This window comes from Ambystoma mexicanum, chromosome 2q, assembly GCF_040938575.1.
Source record: "Ambystoma mexicanum isolate Mex_15411 chromosome 2q, UKY_AmexF1_1, whole genome shotgun sequence".
NCBI lineage: Eukaryota > Metazoa > Chordata > Amphibia > Caudata > Ambystomatidae > Ambystoma > Ambystoma mexicanum.
In genome coordinates, this window is record NC_090924.1 from 876,596,274 (window position 1) to 876,619,403 (window position 23,130).

Sequence of the window (23,130 nt, forward strand, 5' to 3'; positions counted from 1 at the left end):
AGGGCAGTCCCGCTTTTGTACAGATCCAAGAGGCAGCCATCTTGGAATGGCTCCCCATAGGACTGTTATGAAAAGGAAACGTAAAGAAACGTGTACTGTCTTCAAAATTCCGAAGAAACAGACGTTTATACATTTGAAGTTTACGGGCTTAAATCACGGTTGTCCTGTTTATAATATTGCCTAAATATATTTGCAAATGTTATATGTAAATTATCAGTGAATCCAACATGTATCGGTTTTTTTGTTCCTTGGTTGATACAAATGTCGGTATCGTCGCTATTTGAGGTTGTCTTGGAGTTTGGTTTGAAGCATATCCCGTAAAATATGACCACACCCCCTTTATAGTTCCTTCCCGACTTCTGTAGCCGACACACCCATTTAGAGGGCTTTTTCAATGTTTTTTCTTTTCGTTGGCTTTTGATAAATCTGTACTCTTGTATGTCAGTATTCTGTTCTTACCGAATTGACCGCTGAACAATATTGTGATAATTCTGCAAATATTTATAGAATAGACTGTTGTGCGCTAGGTTTTCCCTTCGGTCGCTGCAAACACAGAAAGACTACAATTCCCAATATACGTGTGGCGGCGTAAGTCTGCAGGCTGGGGTGTGAGAGGTGAGCTGTGTGTGTCTGTGAGAGCGAGGCTGGGAATCCCACAATCCACGGCGGGAGGGCGGTGGTATCCGGGCTGTGGCTGGAGGCGGAGGGGATGCTGTAAAATGGCAGAGCTGCAGATGCTGCTGGAGGAGGAGATCCCTGCTGGCAAGAGGGCACTCATCGAGAGCTACCAGAACCTGACCCGTGTGGCCGACTACTGTGAGAGTAACTACGTACAGGTGAGTGTCTGAGCCGGTGTGGGCAGAATCTGTGGCGGCTGCTACCGGGGAGGAAGCATTACAGGAAGTGCAGACAGATGCTGCCTTCGCTGCAACACCCCACCTTCAGAGTGTCTTCTCCACCCCCGCCCGCCCACCCACCCTTGGGCAGGGTCAGCAAACTCGGAGCCAGGCAGTGAGGGGTCATCATGTATTACAAGATCCATGGATGTGGACTTTGTCATGGACAGTTGGAGATACAGACGGGCACAGCTAATAAAAAAAAACCCGGAGATCTTATGGGGGCAACACTAATGCAATATCGGATACATCTGGAGACGGCAGTGTGGCTATTATGTGTATACGTATGACAGCACAAACTGAATACATGTATAGCCTGTGGTGATCATGTACGCATAGAGTGCAGAGCAGGACGTGCATGCATCCGGGAATGGGAAAATCGTATCCACCCAGATAGAGGAAGTGAGACAGGGTGTACGCTGTCACTGAAATGCAGTAATGGAGGGGGGGGGGGGTTTGGATTTGACCCTGAGACCACGATAATTGTTGAGGGCGCCCAGGACCATGGACAGGGAGTTGGGGGGGGGGGGAGGGGGGCGGGGTCATGTAGTGCCTGGGCCTTGGTCAGGGAGAGGGATTGTGCAATGTGCACACCTAATGCCAAGTAAAGTGGTGGGTTTTGTTTTCTTCCAGGGCTGGGGGTGAAGGTAATTGTGTCCCTCAATGTGCCATTGTAAATGGTTTCATGCACACATGCGGGCATTAGTGAGGGAGTACACCTATCCAGCGGTATGGAATTCGAGCCGCGGGATCCTGTTAAAACGGATACAGTGGTCGACACCGACAAGGGATGTGGAGGGTGATGGTGCCTTGAGTGATGGACAGGGAGTGGACATGTACTCGCTTAGCCATGGTCACCTTGAAGACGGGCAGTAATTCCAAAGGGCCCGGCCACTCGGACAAGAGTGTGGATCCGTTTCCTCGCAATTCAGGTTTATGATCCGACTTCATGTGATGCTAGTCCATTTAACCTATTGTATTCGTTGTGATGTGTTCTGTATGTTGAGTAGTGCGCAGCGGCAATATGTTGGGGCGCTTTCTATGCCTCAATGTTTTCCTGTTTGTGTTTAGTACTGTACACCCTGCCAGATTACAGCTGACAGCACCGTTACAGAGAGTTATAGCAAAATTGAAAATGTTTCGTTATAAATGTCCCAAACCAAGAATCATGTTGGTTCCTGCTATTACTTGACCGACTTTCCGCTTATTGTGTGCGCGCGGAAAGATGCTTGATTTCTAACTCTCTAATGCTTGGTTAACTTTTTGAAGGTCCAGCAGTCGCCGTTTCTTTTCCAAATACCTCCTTATAACTTATTTGTGGGTTACATCACTCTGCCTTTGACCTCAAGCAGTTGTCAGATTTGGAACCCTACATTTTTAAGAGTAGAATTATTAAATGGTGGACCTTTGTGTATACCATCTAAATGTGTGTATTGGGATCCTAACTGGGAGCTGGAATGTTGGAGTTTTCCCACAATATGGTCCGCCCTCGTAAATGCAGAAAGGCAAAAAAAAGATGCTGTGAAAAACGATGCTGACCTTAATTTAGTTACAAAGTGCTTGTCCTTTGGTTTTATGTGTTCTTAAAACGTTTTTTTTTTGTTGCTACCATTCGCTTTCAAATATCTTGCCCCATAGTGCCCACACCAATTTGAAGTGTTTCACATGAGTGAAACCCTACATATTGATGCAGGCTTCTCACTGTCATTTCATTTGGACCTGGGTCCAGCTTTATTTATACCTCCAAAACGAGCCACACTGTCTGGCTGAATCAATGGGGTAAAAGCATTTGCCATATTGGTTTGATGGCCTGTGTATGGTATGAACAACTGGTCCCTGGAGTTATGTGCCTACCACCGTATTCATACAGTGAATCACTGGTCCATCTATACTGTACGCCGCAAGCCACATGGAACGGTCATAGTATCGATCAGGATCCTTTTCCCTGGAACCACCGACAAAATCAACATGACCATGTGGGATTCCTTAAATTGGCTTTAGCTCATACAGTCAGTAAAGCCCTCGTTTTTGTAATGCAGCACAAAAGGGATAATTATAATGTACCTAAATACTCTCATAATCATAAGAGAGTTATGTCGTCAAACATGAGTGAATATTTGCTATTTTACTCACTTCCTGCATATAGCAAAACTCCAAGTAGAGTGAAAACTACTTTGGCCATTCATCCTCCTTACCTTTTACCCCTCCTTCCTTTTCTCAACCCTGTTCACATAGCCCAAAGGCAGCTGTTGCTCTATGGGGGCCTTGTCGGTTGACCCAGCTGTCACACTCGGCAGCAACTTGGATGCGTTTCCCTACCGATTGTACTTGCTGTTCACAGGTTTATGGTTTATTATCCACTTTTGAAGTGACTTATGCCTTAATTGAATTGGTTTCTAAGTGCTCACATTTTGGCTTTTTTGTAGTTTTGGGATAGGAGGCACTAAATGTTTAAATACTTCATCAAGGGACCACCCATTGGGGTCCAGTGAGGCAGCTATGATTTGGACACAGGACTCTTGTATTCAGAGTTTAAGTAAAAAAAAAGATGCGCTAGAGCACAACTTCTCATTTAGTCTGTTGTACCTGTATTTTTTTTTATAGTGCCACCGGATTACAAAAATTTGGCTTGATGACATCCACAAATCCCTGTCAGTTTTGGGTATTTTGGGGAATCTGACTGCAGGAATAATGACGGGGCACGTTCCATTTTCAGGATAGTCTTTCTCCCTCCCTCCCTATTTTTTTTTCTTTCTCCCCCTTTTTTTCTTTCTTCCCTGGATAGCACAATGCTCTACAATTTAAAGTATGTGTCCATAATCTTAATTATTTAAAATGAGTGTAGTTGACACTAAAATGACATTCATGCATTGCTGCTGGTTACCCCAGTTGCCCAATTTTGCCTTGCTAAAAGGACAGAACTATGTTTTAGCCAACCCTGACAATACAACATGTAAAAACAATATTGTGAGTGGTTTGGGACAGAGGTGAAGTGAGTAACGTGTTTAATTTTTACTTTGCCAGCTGAACTCCCGCATCTCTCAAAGATGGTCTACAATCAGTCGCATGCACCCTTACTAAAAATAGGGAGTAAAAATACTTTCAACAAAAAATAGGAAAGGACGCATCGCACATTTTGCCGCTGCTTTCACCCGCACAGCTCCATGGATATATTTGTACAAGTAGTTTATGTAGTTCCACAGAAATAAACTACCATTATTTCTGCCTGATGTGGCATCATTGCATGAATAATTAGAAGGAAAGAATAACTGCTTACATGAAAATGTTACCGTTCTCCAGTTAAAACCGATTTCTTCTTGCTTACAAAATACTCCCATTGGGAATTGGATTTACCTTTTGTACTCCCTAAAAATCATTTTACTCAACTTTAGAAAACGGGGAGTAAAATATTCCCACTTCAAAATGTTATCTGGAGCACTGGAAAAGTTTAATAAAACACGGGGAGAAGCACGGCAACTGTCATGTGTTATATAACAAGTTGATTTCCAACGAAAATCAACACGCTGCATGTCCCACTTGGCAATGGGTTGTCCCCCAGAATCGCCTTAGCATTTTAAATTTAGTTTATTTGTGATATTGGTGTATTGCTGTCACTGGAACATTTTACTTCTACATCACATGGGCACAATGTCCCCCAGCAAACATCCCCCTCTCCTGGCCTCCTTAAATACTTTTGCCAAAGGGCAGACCTGAAATTCTTGGATGCATTGTGTCTGTTGCATTAGTGTTGGCATCGTGCACTTGACTGTAAAAAGAAGCTTTCCATAAATCCATATTACTTTTCTGTATGTCCCATTGATGGAGCTTAATACGTTTTCTCCTTTTTGCTTATTTGAGTTTTGTACCTTTTTTTTATTTTTGTTAGTTGTTTTTTATGTAGTTTATTTGTTAAACGTGGGTGAAGCCGTTGGGTGCATATTTGTTTGGGTACTTGGGCACAGTGGGTACACATCTGATATTCAGCATCAGGGGACCTGTTGCAGAGGGTATAGAAGAGCCCATGAAACAATAATCCTTGCTTTCTCATCTGTTGCTATGCGTTGAGCAGAAAGGAGTTATTGGATATTTGCTGAATTGAAGCAGGACGGGTTGGGGGCAATTTGATTAACTAGTCTGGGCTCATATGGGGAGACCACGTCTTGATGAGGTCATTACTTCTCTGGTTTGATTTATTGTGTGCCTTTACAAGATTGTGTGCACATATTTTACTCTGAAGTAGAAACCTGTAACACCAGTTATTTATGCGATGTGTACGCCATTTTTTAAATTGTATTTATTATTAATGCTGTGGGGCTTACAGAAAGCCGTAAGCATAATAGACCGATAAAAAAGAAATGAATAAAATCCCAATCATACAACATGGATTTAAAACAAATGCAATTCATCATGGCTTTCATTGCAGTCGCAGCATTTTTACTTGATGTAAAGTAAAGATCCACTTGTTTATATCGTGTGCACCTTTCCCAGAAGTAGACTCTACCAAGCGATTCAATGCTATGTACAAATTGCTTAAAATAAAATATTTTAATATGCAGAGCTTCACAAGTGGTCAACTAATGTTAAGTTGATTCAACCTGGGCCTTAACTGGCTTGGCAATAAATTCAAACTAAAATGCATACGCACTGTCGTAAAACCATATCAGGAAAAATGCAGGTATATAAAATTCTGGAACAAAAATGAAATACTCTTGCCATTTTTTAATCGCATAGCATATTCCCATTGTTTTTCCAATTCCCTAACTTTCATTTTTTTAATTTGTTTTTTAAGGCCTGTAGTTAGTGTTGCTCATAGCATTTTCTCTGGCAGGCCACTGGAACTGGCGTGGCTTACTCTCTCAAAATAGCTGCTGGTGTAAACAAGTACCAAGGCCAGGCTGCTTTTTGGTTTACTTCACGTGGTCCGAGATGAGAAATTGTGGTATTGCGGGACATTGACTTTTTTTTTTTTTTTAACCAACTTTATTTTCATTTTTTTAACTTAAGACAATAGTTGAGCTTTCGTCACAACATATATTAAGAACATTGTAATCAACATGAACCTTTTATTCAACTCCCTTGAACTTTCTTGTAGAGTCTAGTATTGTCTTCATACCTTTCCCTACCCCGCCCTTCCTTTTATTAATTGAACCAATCAAAACCATGGTTGTAACCAGAACAGTTTCAAGAGGTAGCCCCTCGCCATATCTTCTGCTGCCTTTATCTGATATGGATGTTTCTAAGAGCCCAGGGTTTAAAGTATTGGTTCTCCCGCTCCCCCACATAGTCCTGAAGTGGGTCCCATATGGCTAAGAATTTCAGATATGACCCTGATTTTGTGGTGCAAATATTTTCCATTGCCATAATTCCCCACACTTTCACCCACCACCATGGAGTTGTAGGGCCCTCCACTGTCTTCCATCGTTGGGCCACTGTCATCCTTGCTGCAGCCAGAAGGTGGGTTATGAGGGCTGCTCTGTTCCCTAAGGCTGCATAGTTCCCTTCTGCCACTGCCCCCAGCAGAATGACTTTCGGGGACCATGGTAGGTCTGCGCCCGTTATGTCCCTGATCAGGCTCAGTATTTCTTTCCAGTATATTTTTATCCGTGGGCACGACCACCACATATGGAACATGTCTCCTCTTTATCCACATTGACGCCAGCATTCTGGGGGTCACGTGGGGATCATTCTGTGTATTCTACTTGAGGGTAAATACCAGCCGTAACATAGTTTGTATGCCGATTCTTATTTGTGCGCCCTCCTCCAGATTTGACTCCATTCTTCCTGCGTAATCTCCTCTCCTATGTCCCGCTCCCAATCTTTCATGTACTGGAGGGAGTCGTCTGTTTGCGCCTTATCCAGTAGCTTGTATAATCTAGTGATCCCTTTTTCATGTGTCCCCTCCTTGATTGTTAGTTCTAGGCCAGGGGTGCACAACTGATTTTGACAGAGGGCCAAAAGTACCTTACATGATGGCTATAGTGGGCCAAAAAGTAAATGTGGGTGGGGCGGTAGGCGCGGTGGGGCGTGGTGTGGCAGGAGGCTTTTTCAACCCCCTATTTTTATTAAACACTATGCCCCATAGCCCCCACCCCTCAAGCAAACACTATGCCCCATGCCTCCCACCCCCAAACACTATGCCCCAGGACACCCACCCCTCATGCAAACACTATGCCCCATGGCCCCCACCCCTCATGCAAACACTATGCTCCATGGCCCCCACCCCTCATGCAAACACTATGCCCCAAGACACCCACCCCTCATGCAAACACTATGCCCCAAGACACCCACCCTCATGCAAACACTATGCCCCAAGACACCCACCCCTCAACCAAACACTATGCCCCAAGACACCCACCCCTCATGCAAACACAATGCCCCAAGACACCCACCCCTCAACCAAACACTATGCCCCATGGCCCCGACCCCTCATGCAAACACTATGCCCCAAGACACCCACCCCTCATTCAAACACTATGCCCCATGGCCCCGACCCCTCATTCAAACACTATGCCCCAAGACACCCACCCCTCAAGCAAACACTATGCCCCAAGACACCCACCCCTCAAGCAAACACTATGCCCCATGGCCCCGACCCCTCATGCAAACACTATGCCCCAAGACACCCACCCCTCAAGCAAACACTATGCCCCAAGACACCCACCCCTCAACCAAACACAATGCCCCAAGACACCCACCCCTCATGCAAACACAATGCCCCAAGACACCCACCCCTCATGCAAACACTATGCCCCAAGGCACCCACCCCTCATGCAAACACTATGCCCCAAGACACCCACCGCTCAAGCAAACACTATGCCCCATACTCATACAGACCCCAACCCCCCACCCCTGCATACAAACTAACAAGTATACACCATGCACCCATACAGACCCGAACCCCCACCCCCCAACTCAGCACACAAACCCACAAGCATACACCATGCACCCATACAGACCCGAACCCCCCACCCCCAACTCAGCACACAAACCCACAAGCATACACCATGCACCCATACAAACTCGAGCCCCCCCAACTCAGCACACAAACTCGCAAGCATGCACGCATACAGACTCGGACCCCCCACATCTCAACACACACTGAACGTGCACACAACAACAACAAACATTCAGGCAGACCCGACCTCACCCCCCCAGCCCCCCCACCCCCACCCTCCCAGCATCTCAACATACACTGCACTTGCACACAAACACATTCAGGCAGACCCGACCCCACCACCCCCCCACATCTCAACATACACTGCACTTGCCCACAAACCCATTCAGGCAGACCCGACACACACACCCTCATCTCAACATGCACTTTCACACAACAACAAACATTCAGGCAGACCCGACACACACCCCCCGTCCGCATCTCAACACACACTGCACTTGCACACAAACACATTCAGGCAGACCCGACACACACCCCCTCTCCGCATCTCAACATGCACTGCACTTGCACACAAACACATTCAGGCAGACCTGACACACACCCCACCCCCGCATCTCAACATACACTGAACTTGCACACAAACACATTCAGGCAGACCCGACACACACCACACCCCCGCATCTCAACATACACTGCACTTGCACACAAACAAATTCAGGCAGACCCGACACACACCCCACCCCCGCATCTCAACATACACTGAACTTGCACACAAACACATTCAGGCAGACCCGACACACACCACACCCCCGCATCTCAACATACACTGCACTTGCAAACAAACACATTCAGGCAGACCCGACACACCCCACACCCGCATCTCAACATACACTGCACTTGCACACAAACACATTCAAGCAGACCCGACACACACCCCACCCCCGCATCTCAACATACACTGCAGACATACAAATACAAACACACCCATACACACCCGACACACACCCCCACCTCCGCATCTCAACATACATACAAAAACAAAAAACACAGGACGGAGCCGAAACAGACACACACACAAACATACAGCCCCCCCACCATGTACTTACCCAGACGTCCTGGAACGCTGGCGAGGCTTCTGGCACTGCCCAAATCGTTTTGGGTTGGGTGTACCTCTACATCTGTGCACCCCGGTGCACAGATGTAGAAGTATACCCAACCCAAAACGATTTTTAGAAATGGAGGGACAGATGCAAAACAAGAGCCTCTTGCTTTGCATCCGTCCCTCCATTTTTAAACATCTTTTTTTCTCCGGCTTTTACCCGGGCCGCCAGAAAGAGAAAGTATGGATGGAACAAAGGGCCATCCATACTGCCCCTCTTCTGTGCGGCCCGTGGGGGGGTGGGGATTGCTCAGCCCCGACTTCATTCTGCCGGGGGCTGGGGGTAGGAGGGCCCCGCAGCCCCCCCTACTCTGCACCCCTGCCAGGGCAGATTAGGTCACTGAGCCCCAGCTTCCCTGGCAGCATACACACACACACACACTGTGTGACTCACGGCCCGGCAAGGAAAACAAAGACTTTCTTAATGGAGGGCGACCTTTGCTGCTTGCGGGCCGCCTTCCATTAGGAAAGTCTTCAACCCTGCCGGGCCGCATCCAGCAGCATCACGGGCCGCACTTGGCCCGCGGGCCGTATGTTGTGCACCCATGTTCTAGGCCCACTGGGGGTCGTAACCCTGCTCTTTTAACCTCTGGGTGTGAGATCCAGTGGCGTAATTGAATATTTTTAAATCTGTCGTTTTCGACGAGGCCGAATCTATGTTTACATCCTTCGAAGGTGAGTGGGGCGTCGTCCTGATACATATCTTGTAGGGACAATGTGTCTTCTTCGTTCCAGCCTTCCCAGAATCTTTTGTGAAGGCCAGGTGAGAAATCTGGATTATGCGTGATAGGGGATAGTGGGCCCAGACCTAATTTGGCCCCCCCCCACCCCCCCTGTCGGATAGCCTTATCCCAGCTGTGTAGGGTCGTTTTAGTGGCTGCTAATAGGATACCTCCCGTATCTCTTGCTTTTGTTTTTTAGGAATGGTAGCTTACCCAAAGGGATATCTGTCACAGTATGTTCTATTTTCCCCCAGCCTGGAAGAGGGTCTTTAGCCGCCCATTTCAATGCTGGTGCTAATTGGGCTGCTAACACTTATCTCCCCATATCTGGGACTCCCAGCCCCCCAAGTAGTGTGGGCCGCATCAGGATCCTTTTTTGGATCCTCTGCTTCTTATTTCCCCAGATGAATTTAAACACCGCCTTTTGGAGTTCGAGGATCTGTTTTAGGGGGATGACCACTGGGGTTGAGCTTACTACATACAGTACTTTGGGTAGCAGGGTCATCTTTATCGTCGCTATTCTAGCAAACCAGGACAATTCCTGGGCATCCCATCTCTGCAGGTCTTCCTGCAGGCGCTTCCACAGGGGTGTAATGTTTGCCTTGAGCAGATTCTTGACTGTTCTAGTGATATGGATTCATAGGTATTCGAGGGACTGTTTTTCCCATTTCAGGGGATAATGTTCCTTCAGGAAAGCTACGTCCCCACTACCTTCGGTTATATTCAGCGCTTTGGATTTTGAATAATTTATTGTGAACCCTGATGCCTTTTCGAACTTCTGCAGTTCTCTGATTATTCTGGGAAATGTGTGTCTTGAGTCTGCCATATAGAGCATGAAATCATCTGCGTAGAGGGCTATCTTGTTTTGAATCGCCCCGGTGCGCACCACTCTAATTCCCGGGTCTTCTCTTATTCTGCAGGCAAATGGTTCCATTGCCATGGCAAATATGAGCGGGGATAGAGGGCACCCCTGCCGATTACCCCTCCGGATATTGATTCTTTCTGAGGTGTAGCCATTCACCATTAGTTGCGTAGATGGGTGCTGGTAATTTGCCAGAACCATTTTGGTGAATATCGGTCCACAGCCAAAACCCTCCAATATCAGTTTTAGGTATCTCCAATCTATGCTGTCGAATGCTCGTGTGGCATCTAATGCGGCGATCGAGAATTTTTGGGGGCCCCCCAGTCTATTATGTCAATTACGCGCCGGACATTATCCTGAGTATGTCTCCCCCTTACGAAGCCTGCCTGGTCTGCGTGTATTATCTCAGGCAGTACTGCTGCTAATCGATTCGCCAGTATTTTCGCATAGTTTTGCATCTGTGTTGAGGAGAGCTATGGGGCGGTAACTGGTGCATTCTACTGGGTCTCTCCCAGGTTTCAGGGGTAATATTGTGGTCGAGTGTCCCATATCCATTGAAACTGCTCCCCTATCCCTGATTAGATTGAAAAGGCGAGTGAGGGGAGTTGCCAATTGTGTCTGGAATATTTTGTAAAACCCATTCCCTATTCCGTCGGGGCCTGGTGCCTTTCCCCTGGGTAGTGCTGCTATCGCATCACACACTTCCTGTATTGTAATGGGTTCCCCCAATTTTCCTTTTTGTTCTGATATCTTTGGCAGTTTTACAGCTGACAAATATGACTCCTGTTCTGCTGCATTCAGGTTTTCGCTAATCAGCAGTTTTTTATGAAAGTGGACCATCGTTTCTAGTTTATCCTCTTCTCCCATCTGCAGTTCCCCTCTACTATTTCTTAGCCTGGTGATATCATTTCGCGCCTTCTGTTTGCGTAGTTTAGCTGCCAAGAATTTGCTTGCTTTCCCCCCGTGTATGTAATATGATTGTTTAGCAGTATTTGCGCCGTTCTATCTGCGGTATGGTTTTCTAGTTTGGCTCTAGCCTTTTTAAGGTCTCGCCAGGCTCTGGGCGTCTGACGGGTCTTATGGAGCTTTTCAGCGTTTCTAACCTCTTCTTCTAATTTGCGCGTTATAAGGGCTTGCTCTATGAATTCCTCTCTAATTACTGCTTTCCCCGCATCCCACACCACCCTCCAGTCCACCTCTCCATTGTCATTTTCTAGGAAATAGTTCCCTATGGCTTCTTCCATATGTGCCCTAAGTGCAATGTCCTTTAGGATTGTTTCATTTAGCCTCCATTGTGATCGGGGTCTATGTATTGTCCTTTGCAGTTCTATGCAGGTCACGACTGGGGCGTGGTCGGAGAGGTATTGGAGTCCGATTTCTATTTTTTTGACATAGGGGATCAATGTAGAGGACACCAGGATCATGTCTATTCTAGAGTAACCCCTGTGCACTGCTGAGTAGTGTGTGTATTCTCGGGTGTCCGGATGGAAAAATCGCCACGTTTCTATCACTTCCAAATCTCTGAAAAGCTTTCCAAGGGCCTGTCTGTTTTGCTGATCTGCTGTGGTTGGGGGGAGTGTTTTGTCCAATTGTGGGTCCATTACACAATTAAAATCCCCTCCTATTATCGCTCGGCCTTCGCACCATCCTCCCACCTTCTGGAGTAATTTAGGGATTTACTGGTGCTTTTTTTCATTGGGGGCGTAGAGTGCTAGTATTGTATACAATTGACCATTAACAGTACCCTTCACCTCCAGGTATCTACCTTCCTGATCCTTCAGCGTTTGTTTGCGAAGGTCTAAGTCTCTGCTACATAGGATTGCCACCCCTTTTGTTTTTGTTTGGCTTGAGGCGAAAAACTGAAGAGGGTATGTTCTGCTCGGCATCCTTTTTTCATCTTTCTGGAGCAGATGCGTCTCCTGTAGGATTGCTATCTTTGATTGCATGGCTTCCAATCTATCTAAAATCGAACGCCTTTTAGCGGGGGAGTTTAACCCCTGAACATTAATCGAGACAATGTTCACTTCTTCCATTACTTCCGAGGTGGAGATTGTCTGCCTATGGGTCCCTATGTTCTCGTTCGCTATAGCTTACTCTGCCTGTTCTTGCTTCCATTTCATACACTCATGGAGCTGGCTCCTTTTCCTTCCCGGACTTTTGGTTCCCTGCTTTCCTGTCTTTTTCATTCCCGTTCCCTCCCTTTCCCCCGTTCCTCCCCCCTCCCAATCCTGTGGGTGCATGAGGCCTGGGCTCCCAAGGGGCCCCCCGCTGGTCACCGCGGGCTTGGGGCCTCCGACCCTTGCCCAGTTCACAATAGTCAGGAATTGTATTACCTAACCCTGTTTCCAAGAGTTATGACCTCCTACCTCCATGCAGGTAGTTCCATTCAGCCGTGCTGTTTTCTCACTTTTGGTTAACACTTTACTCGTTGTCCGTGTGATGGGCCGAGTCTGGTTCTTTTGGGCCTCTCCGTTCCCAGTCATGAGCCGACTATGAGCTTCCGGGTCTTCCACTCCTCCCTCCTCTTTGCTTTCGCTCCGTTGACCATTCCCATGGTTTGCTAGATGGGCCGTCCGTGTTTGGGCGTGGGCGCACAGATGCCTCTGGCTGCTCATCCTCCAGGTGCAGCAACGCCAGGCCCTCTGCGCAATTCCCGATTCTCCTCTGTTTTCCTTCCCATGTAAACGACAGGCCAAACGGGTACGTCCATCTATAACAGATTTGCTGTGTTTGAAGGGCCTTCGTAACAGGTTGCATTAGCCTTCTTTTGTGGAGAATAATCGGGGCCAGGTCCTGGTACAACTGTATACGGGACCCATTAATCGTAAGGCCTCCGTTTGTTCTTGCCGATCGTAGCACCTCCTCTTTCAGACCATATGATGTCATTGCTATCAAGGCATCTCTGGGTCTCGACCCTGGTTCATTGCATATTGGGCCCACGCGGTGTATCCTGTCGAAGCCGATCGTCTCCGGTTGGACATCTGCTAGCAGGCTGCTGAAGCAGTTGCATGGTATCTTTCAGATCCTTGTCCTGTACCGATTCCGCCAGGCCCTTGACCATAATATTGGATCTCCTTGAGCGATTTTCCAAATCCTCCGCCTAGAGTTCTAAGTTGTTTGTTGCGGTCGCCAACTGGTCCAGTAGCGGGCTATTTTGGTTTGTTTCTTTCGTGACATTCAAGAGGCTCCTTTCGACTGTCCACTCTTTCACCCATCTCCGCCATTTCTTTATTGACCTGGAGGGATGATTTCAAGTCCTCCCTTAATTGTTCCATTTGACTCTGGAAAGCTTTGGTCATTCTGGCCTCCATTCCTTTCAAGCAGTTTAAGAGTTCATCTTTGTCTGTTGCCATTATGCTAGTTGGGGGGTCCTTTATTGCAGGAGTCGGCTCCGGTGGAGGGGATGGTGATTCAGCGTGTGTTTGACACCTCTGCCTCCAGCACTTTTCAATTTGCCCTTCCTGGGGTCTCACTGGGGTTTTTGCTCTGGTCGTGCCCGTTTTGGATTTGACGCCCGGTATCTGAGTTACTCTGACCACTTTCTGCAAGCTTTATCCCCAGTGTGGAGTATATGTTGCTATCTTTGCCAATGTTCTTTTGGGTTTGGCTTGAGTACTCGGCTATTATATCGTGGAGGTTAGTGCCTGGTATCTGCACCCTCGCCAGGTGGCCCTTTTTTGGGGGTGTGTTGATTCCTTGCCCTTTTGCACAGTAACCTTTATCAGTCTGGTGTTTCACAAAAGGGTCCCCGGTCTCAAATGGCCCCAGTGTGATTCCAGGAGTTATGGATATGGTTTTATGGTTTCGCAGGCCTACCGTGTGGCCTTTACTTCTCACAGGTATGCAGAGACACTTCTGTCAGCGCAGCGTTTTAGTTGGTGGCGTACAATGGTTCCATCGTGTGCGCCTCCCGTGTGGAGGGTGAAGCTATGTGCGCTGGGATGCCACAGTTTACAATGAGTGTCCAATAATATTGTACAGTTAGTAGAGGTTTGCTTACCTGTTTGCTGTCCCCCCCGGGCCTTTCTGTTGGTGTTGTTCCCCACGCTCAGGGTGACCTGGCTCCTGTGGCTTCCGGGTCTCTCAGGGGCCCATCAGTTGTTTGATTGTTGTTGTCCGCCTCTGCTTTGTGGTGGCTGACTCCTCACTTTGTTTTGGCGGGTAGAGTTGCATACAGTTCTTCAGCCCGGTATTGAGAACTGGGGGAGGATGTGCTGGCTTGGCGGGGTGTATGTCACAGATTAGCAGCTACTTGGCCGCGGAGGAGGGGGGCTTCAGGCCGGGCCTCTAGCAGTTAGGCTTGCGTTTCCCCCAAAATGCCCCATACCTGTGGAACGTGTTTCACTGCTGGGCACACTTTCTTTGTCGCTTGGCTCTCCCGTTCCGTGCTGGGTCTGTAACGTGATCACCGGCTCGGTCCTCTGGTCTCACACGGCACTGTCGGGTCTGGTCGAGTGTGCTGAGGGGGGCTGGGAGGCGGCGCAGATCTTCCTTTTGCCCGGCACCTCCCTCGCGTGGGCGCTCAGGCGTCCACGCAGCAGACATCGCGAAAGCCGAGCGAACTGCGGTCTCACGGCGTCCGCTCAGGCCTGGGCTTCGGGCGCCTCCGTACGAGGGTTGCTGATGAGGGGGTTCTCCGATCTTTGTCCCCGGTCTGTGGGTGATCAGCTTGGCCCCACCTTGCGAGGATGCCACAGGAGCAAGCAGCCCTCTCCCGCTCGATCTCCGCACAGGCTATTACCTCACGTCCCGGCCTCCGGCGGGCCCATTCGTTTCCCTCTTTGCGGGCGCGGGGGACCGCGTTCAGGGGCTATGGTCCACTGTTTTGGTTCCAAACTTCACAGGGCAGCGTAGCCAAGTCTGATTGGCAAGGATGATTGCTGGTCAGGGCGGTACTATTCCCAAACTGAAGGATTATGGAGGATTAATGATGGGCCGTACGGGAGCTTTCTAGGAGGCGGCCATCGTGGTCCGCACCTGGAACCGGGACATTGACTCTTTTATGCCTGCTTTGTTTAAAGGCCGCATTTACATTTGTGTGTTCTGTGCCACTGGTTGGGATGTTTGTTAGAACCTAACATTAATGGGTCATGCTTCTATGCTGTCAGCCAGTTTTTAAATATCAAAATAACTAAAACCACCTTCAAAGGCTCATGCCAGTTTTGTCTCGGTCCATTCTACTTCTGTTCTATCCTCCTGTTTGCTTCTGGGTGGATCAAACTTCCCTCACTCAAGGAATTCCTCTGAGGCACCCCTTGGCTCTGGGCTGGGAATGTTTGCTATGTTTTCTCACAAGTGTTTTTCAGCCATGGCACACTTCCTGAGAGAATTTTAGTGGACAGAGGAAAGTTTCAAATGGCTATTTTGATCAGTGCCACCAGTGTTGTGTGACGTGCGTCGTAGTAAATTATCCAAACGTCTCGGGATTAAATGAGGGCAGGATTTATTTTTTTTTTTTGGCGGGCCAAGCTATTATGGCTTCTAACGAGCCCTACTACATGGGTATATTATGTTATCAGTATATCTAAATGCTGCAAATACTCCAAATTGATTCTAGGCGTCTAAATTAGTGGTCTGCAGCCTGCTCTTCTGCAGATGTTTTGGGCTACAGTTCCCATGATCCCACACCATTGGTTAGGCTGGCTAGGGCTCAAGGGCGATGTAGTCCACAGCAATTAAGAGACACAGGTTGAAGACCACTGGCCAAGAAAAAGGAATGGTTTCTTGGTACGCCAAGGCAGAATGCTGCTCTTTGATTTACATGAATTCTGTGGCAGCATTGTGAAGCATGTAATACCCGATGAAGTTAAGAGTATGTTTACAGTGATTGTAAAGTATTTATATTTGCTTGAGGCAGGTGGCTGTTCTGCGGGATCTAAAAGAAGCCAATATCACTGATAAATGTTGCTTGTCTTTAAACACCTAATCTTTTTGTTGTACGATTCACCTTACGGCTGGGAAGGGAAGATGGGTTCCTCCAGAACCAGCCAATCCCATGGTAGTTAGATTCTGTTTAATGCACCATTATTAAGAAGTCATCTAGGCAGAGATGGAGAGCTTACACTACCTGTTCAAATAGCAATCCAATTCGTGAAAACAGAGCAGGCTCTGCAGCAGTACAAGAAAAAGCTGGGTTATTCGTCCATAAATCAGGAGCACATGGCCAACCTCGAGTGGAAACCAATAACATCTACCAATTTTGTTAAGTATCTACTCCTGAGCTGGCGCTCACTTGTCCCACTACCATTGAGGTAGATGACTGGGGCTACCTGGTGTAGACACCGAGCTGAGACATCCTTGGAAGCTTGATGTTGCTTTGTTTATTTTTTTGTTGAATCTTTTTTATTAAATTTCAATTTCAAACTGGTACAGCCCGCTACATAGGGTGGGCATATGAAACGGCACAGTTAATTCACAATGCATATATTGTCACCATTTCCCCGCCTCCCCCGGACACCATCCATATATATATTCTACTGCAGGAAATCGGTTAAGATGCCCGCTTCTATGGTTGTAATATCCTCCCCTAGATTCCCATATGTACCAAACGTGTCGTGGGAAGCATTGTATTGATTATTCCCCAGAATATAACAGTCGCTGTATATATTCATCAGACCATTCCCCAGTGATGCGTAGGCCACATTCGCCCACCCCTTACCTCCCCTGGGTCTCCTGCCCAGTGTTACGCTCTGTGGTCCCTTTTGACTTGGTTTGTCATCACACTACCCTCTCCTGCCCTTGCTCGTATGTACCAAGAGTGGTTCACAGCTGTATACGATGCTGAAGGTTTAGATGTATGGTTCAGCTTTGTATAGCCTGCACAAGCTTAGTAAGGTGCTTAAGGGTACTGTGTTCCAAAGAGCACAGCTTGGTAAGTAATGTTGGGTGGGCTGGCGGCTTTCCAGTTAAGGATCAGGGTTTTAGGAGTGCCGAAGAGAATTGTGTACTATCTTGCCCTGCAGGGTTCTGTGTGCCAGTCTACCCTCTTCTCCCCCCCGCCTCATCCCCAAATAGCAGCGGGCCAGGTGCAAATCCAATCTCTACCCTGTCTGTGTGGGTGTGATCTGTCTATGTATCATTTTTCGATATGCCATGATCCGCGGGCAGGCCCAGAGAATTGGCCCCATCGTACCCAGCACTCCACATAGTCGCCCACAAGCTGGGGAGTGTGTGAGACCCATCTGGAATAATTTGCTTGGTGTATTTGTATCTATTGGATCAGTTTGTATTGGATATTCCGATTACGGATATTGGCCGAAACCGCCGGTATAGCCTGAAAGAAGTCATATAGGTATTCAAATATCGCCGGACCACCCTCAGTCGCTAAGATAGGTTACGCCCCACATTATTGTGGGCGCATATTGTGTAGAAATACTCGGGCGTGGGGATGCTGTTGTATTCTGCTTCATCTCGATTTTGCCCGCTGTCGTGTAGCCGTAAGGGATTGTTCAGCGGTGTGTTTGCGGATCACCGATAATAGTGTCCTATATTTGAGCCAATCTGACGCTCACAGTCTGAGCAGCCACCCCCGCCCCCCTCCGAGAAACTAAGTGGGGAGTGCTCCTCGTATAGGTCCATCACCCTGACCTGTTGCCACGCTAGATCTTGGTTGGGGTGTAACTTATGATCTAGCCCATATGACAGTAACGCTCTGATGCTGATCCAGGCTGGGATCACCCGAATCCCCGAGCCTAGTACCGCCCATAGTCTGTGCCATTGCGAGAGCGTTGGCCCCATTACTGGGTGTAAGTCTCCTCAGGCAGTTTGGGGGAATAGCCAGGGTCTCAGATGGCGAAAGCAGCGCCAGTAGGGATTGCTCCATTGCTTTCCAGCTGGTCTGGTCTGTGACATTAAGCCATCGTTTGGCACAGCACACCTGCACGGTCTGGTAGTATGTTCTCCATGCCGGTAACGCTAGTCCACCATCTGATTTAGAGGCCTGAAGGACTTCAATCCTGAGCTGCGCTTTCTTTCCCCGTCAGACAAATTTAGACATGAGTCCAATTCTTTAAACATCTGACCGTCGGGGTAAAGTGGAGCATCATGGCTAGATAAGCCAATTTCAGTAGAGAGTTCATTTGGAAGGCGTTTATCCTCCCTGTGGGGGTTGGGGGGGGGGGGGGGGAGTCGGCGATTTAGTCCCAAGGTTTCGATCAGAGAAAATGTTCACACCTAGGTACGCAACATAACGAAGCTGAAGCTTAAAAGGGGCCACCCCACCGGGTCCCCAAGGGACGTTGAACCTTAATGGGAGGAACTCAGATTTCGTCAAATTGTTGCTTTTGTTTTTTAATAGCTATTTAACTCGTGCATGTGGAGCTTTGGTGTTCTGTGTCGATTATCATTCCAGGGCTCTAGGTGACCTTTTTGCAGGGAGCTAGTTACATCTTTGGCTGAGAGTTTTTGAGCCATTTGTAACGCTCCATGGCGAATACGTTGTCCAGGATCACACGCACTGTTTTACTGCCTCGATTTGTTCTACCCTCTTCCTGATGCTGTTTCCTGATTTCGTGCTGACTGACTTGGCGCACTGATTTGGACACCTTGGCTATCATTCACCTTCTCCTTTAACAGCATAAACTGTTTCTTCTCATTGTCTGATCATACCATATGCAGCTGTCTCTGCACTTGTGCGCCAAAGATTATGCCAAAACTGAAATCTTCAAATATCTTTGCCGTACACTTGTTTTGCACAATAAATGTGTGTAAAATAATCCTGAATGTCAACTTCGTGTTTATTTTGAAATTCAGAGAAAGAGATGGTGTCAATTGTTAAAATGCTAGCAGAGCACACTTGATCATAAACTATAATTTGATCTTTGATTTTTACCTTTAAATTGCTTTTGCTTAAGGCACTTTATCAATACATGTATTCTCACAAGATTTTCTACATTGGCCACTTTAGTAAATTGCCTAGATTTATTATGTTTTTTTTGTACTGCAATTTTTTCGGAAATTGGCATAATTTCAGCTAAATATGGTATTTTTTTTTTCATTTGACAGCGTAGTCTTTTTTTTTTTTTTCTTTCTAGGAGGTATAAACCTCCTACTTACCCGCAATACATTTTTATCCTGTTTCTGACAGGGACTGGATTCTCCTGGTGCGGGGCTCCGGTAGTCATTGTTGCTGTTTCCTCTGTGGTGGCGTCTCCTGCGGGTCAGCAGCAGCCTTACAGTAAGGTGTCATGCCCGCGTCGCTGGCGCACGCATTGGAAACCATCATGGACTACTTGGTACTCATTTATACTCCTTGAACAACTCCTTTTCACGCGTTGGTCTTTTATTTCCATTTGCTCAACTTTGGTTCTTTCTTCTTTTATTCAATTAACTACATTTACCATAATGCACCTGGCTGCAGTCCTCAATTCCTGGCTATTCTCATTCATCGTTATTGGGACCACAATCCCCAGAAGCCCTAGCGGCCAGTGCTGCTTCCACCTGCTCAGGACCAGAGAGGGAGGACCAGAGAGGGAGGAGGCAGATTGTCTTCAGGTGTGCTGCTCCAGGTGCTGTCAATTAGCCTGCCTCAGAACAGGGCAGGGCTGTATATAAGCAGCTGCCTGCAGGAGCACAGTGTCTTGCATCTTGAGATCTCCCCCCTCCTGTTTGCCTTGACCCGCTACTTTGTATGCTGTCCTGTTGCTGCATTATCCTGTTTTGATCCAGTGCCCTTTCCGGGCTCCCTGTGTTGCAGCCGATCTCGCTCTGCTGCCTTCTACCTACAGCCCTTGGCCTCTGGGCTCCCTGCCCTGTAGCCTGCCTCACTCCGGCTGCCTACAGTCCTTGTCCTCTGGGCTCCCTGCCCTGCAGCCTCCCTCACTCCGGCTGCCTACGGTCCTTGTCCTCTGGGTTCCCTGCCCTGCAGCCTGCCTCACTCCGGCTGCCTACGGTCCTTGTCGTCTGGGTTCCCTGCCCTGCAGCCTGCCTCACTCCGGCTGCCTACGGTCCTTGTCCTCTGGGCTCCCTGCCCTGCAGCCCGCCTCACTCCAGCTGCCTACGGTCCTTGTCCTCTGGGCTCCCTGCCCTGTAGCCTGCCTCACTCCAGCTGCCTACAGTCCTTGTCAACTGGGCTCCCTGCCCTGCAGCCTGCCTCACTCCGGCTGCCTACGGTCCTTGTCCTCTGGGCTCCCTGCCCTGCAGCCTGCCTCACTCCGGCTGCCTACGGTCCTTGTCCTCTGGGCTCCCTGCCCTGCAGCCTGCCTCACTCCGGCTGCCTACGGTCCTTGTCCTCTGGGCTCCCTACAGCCTGCCTAACTCCGGCTGCCTACAGCCCTTGTCCTCTGGGCTCCCTAGTACCTACCTTGCAGCTTGCTACCCTGCTGTCCTCTGCTGTCTCCAAGCCCTTGTCCTCTGGGCTCCTTTCTTACAGCCTGCTCCCTCCGCTGCCTACAGCCCGTGTCCTCTGGGCTCCTTCCTTGCAGCCTGTCTCCCTCCGCTGCCTACAGCCCTTGTCCTCTGGGCTCCCTGCCTTGCGGCTTGCTACACTCCTCTGCCTTACAGCCTGTTCTACACTTAGCTACCTACGGCCCTGCTCCTCTGGGCTCCCTACCTCGCGGCCTTATTCTTTTGGGCTCTCTGTCGCCTACTACTAATCTCATTCTGTCCTGTTCTTCTGGACTCCCTGCCTTGCAGCCTACTACTGTCCTCTGCAGTCCACTACAGTTTGCCTGCACCTAGTGCCACTCTTGACTGCAGACCTGCTTCCTACTTTGCAGCCCTTCTGTTTTCCTGACTGCTGCTCCCTTGTTCTCTTCCTTGAGTCCTCTGTACTCCACCTTAGGTTATCTACTTCAGTCTAACTGCCTTTCCTTCATTTCCTTTTGCTAGATTGCTCATTGACTTCCTTTTCGTTGGATATATCTGTTCTTGTCTTCTCATGTGTCTTATGTAATCCCTTTGTACAGAGCTTGCCTGTTGGTTTCCAGCAGGCGACCTCTGCCCCTTCCCTTTTCCCGTTTTCAGTGTTACAGACACCCACTGCTGTTGTTCCCAGCCATGAACATATAGCGTGGGCTTCTGTTATAGCAATCTGTGCAGAAGGCTGGAGTTTCCTAAGGTTCGTGGAACACTCTTTCCCATTTCAGCATACACCCCAAGAGGGAATCCAGTTTGTTTGTACATTTGTATCTTTTTCCCCTTTTGGCTCACAGCTACAGTTTCCTACTCTTCTTTCTTGTAGAACTTCCTGCTGTGTGTGCTTATCTGCTACCTTACTTCAGCACAGCCACCCAAAACCTACCTGGGTACCCTGTGCCCCTCTTGACAGAGTGCCATTCTTGACATAATGTTTGGGCTCCTGGGCTCCCTGCGCGGCTTGGGGCACAGTTGAGCAGATCTTGCCGGCTGGGACCTCCTGCGGGGCTTAGGGTCATTTTGCGTGGCTGTTTTTCATATGTAGAACACATGCCTGCTTCAGTGGTTTTCATACGACTGTGCCGAGCGCTGTGCATTGTGGTCCCCAGCTCGCTTCCCATTTCCTGCTGGATCCTGGTTGCAGGCAGGGTTTTCACTGGGTTTCTGCTGGCCTGGGAACTTTCGTATCTTCCTGGAAGGCCTGACTGCTGCGGGGCTCGTCAGCTTGTCCTGGTTGCCGCTTCATGTTACCTGGAGACAGCTTCTGCAGCGTCGGGCTGCAGGCAGAGGGGTTTGGCGTTGGCTATAGTGTGTTGGGGGAGAGGTGGTATATCCTGCCCCTGCACCATTCCTGCACCAGGTAAATGTGTGAGCCAAGGGGGACCCATCTCCGCCCCTCCTCTACATATTTGCATCACCCATCTTGGATATATGTGTGTAACTAGTGCTTGTAGGTTGAACTCCATTTTGTGCCCTTTAAAACGCCATCTTTCCCTGGGCGCTCTCTTGAGATGTCCACTCCCACTCCCAGTGCTGCGCACAGCCAGCCCCCGCCACCCCGTGTCATTTCCGCGCTAATCGTGTTCTCACGGAAGCTCAGTCATTCATTGTTGTTATTAGCAAGTATCAAGCACTGACGATGTGATCATCGCAGAATGTGAGACCAAGGCCTGCTCCAAACCCAGAGCCCCATCCATCTCTGCTGACCCACTCATGCCCTTTCCAACCCCTCCCTGCTAAACTACGGTTCACAAGCCTCATGCCCCCTATTCCCTTAGAACGCGTCTGCTCACCAAACCCTTCCCCGGACCACCCGCAATTGCCCACCATATATACCTAATCTTGAATGGTCATATATTCTCATCTAGAACTAACATCTATCCCTCATGCGTTTGAAATCGTGAGACCCCAGGGACCACAAATCAAAGATCGAATCTTCTGATAAGGCACCTGGAGAAAGACCCCTGTCCCATGCCCCCATAAAAACATGGGTTAGAATGTATCTATTTCTTATGAACAGCCCCCTTTGGATACAATGGTTTTTGCCAGTAATTATTCTTCACATGTCAATGTCTGTTGTGGTGCCCTATGTCATCTATGCGAACGTCGACCGACCTTGCAACGACAAGCTCAGCTGACCACGTGTGCTGTGACTAATGGAGACACAGCAGCCAATAGAACCCAGGCATCCCCTATGATGCTGGGATTAGTATATGTGGCTAGCCAACCCTGTTTGTTAGATT

The 23,130-nt window shown here is 48.4% G+C and overlaps 1 protein-coding gene across 8 annotated transcripts in view; it reads left to right on the top strand.

The window, feature by feature from the left end:
* Positions 1-654: 654 nt before the first annotated feature.
* ABI1 (abl interactor 1) overlaps positions 655-23,130 on the top strand; it is an 816,248-nt gene continuing 793,772 nt past the window's right edge. For 6 of the 8 annotated variants that reach the window (XM_069648127.1, XM_069648124.1, XM_069648128.1 and 3 more), the window contains exon 1: positions 656-836. In XM_069648127.1, the coding sequence (XP_069504228.1) occupies positions 720-836 (117 nt within the window). In that variant the 5' untranslated portion in view covers positions 656-719. Of the gene's footprint in view, positions 837-23,130 lie in introns of all 8 variants that reach the window. The other 2 variants (XM_069648123.1, XM_069648125.1) reach the window with 1 other exon arrangement.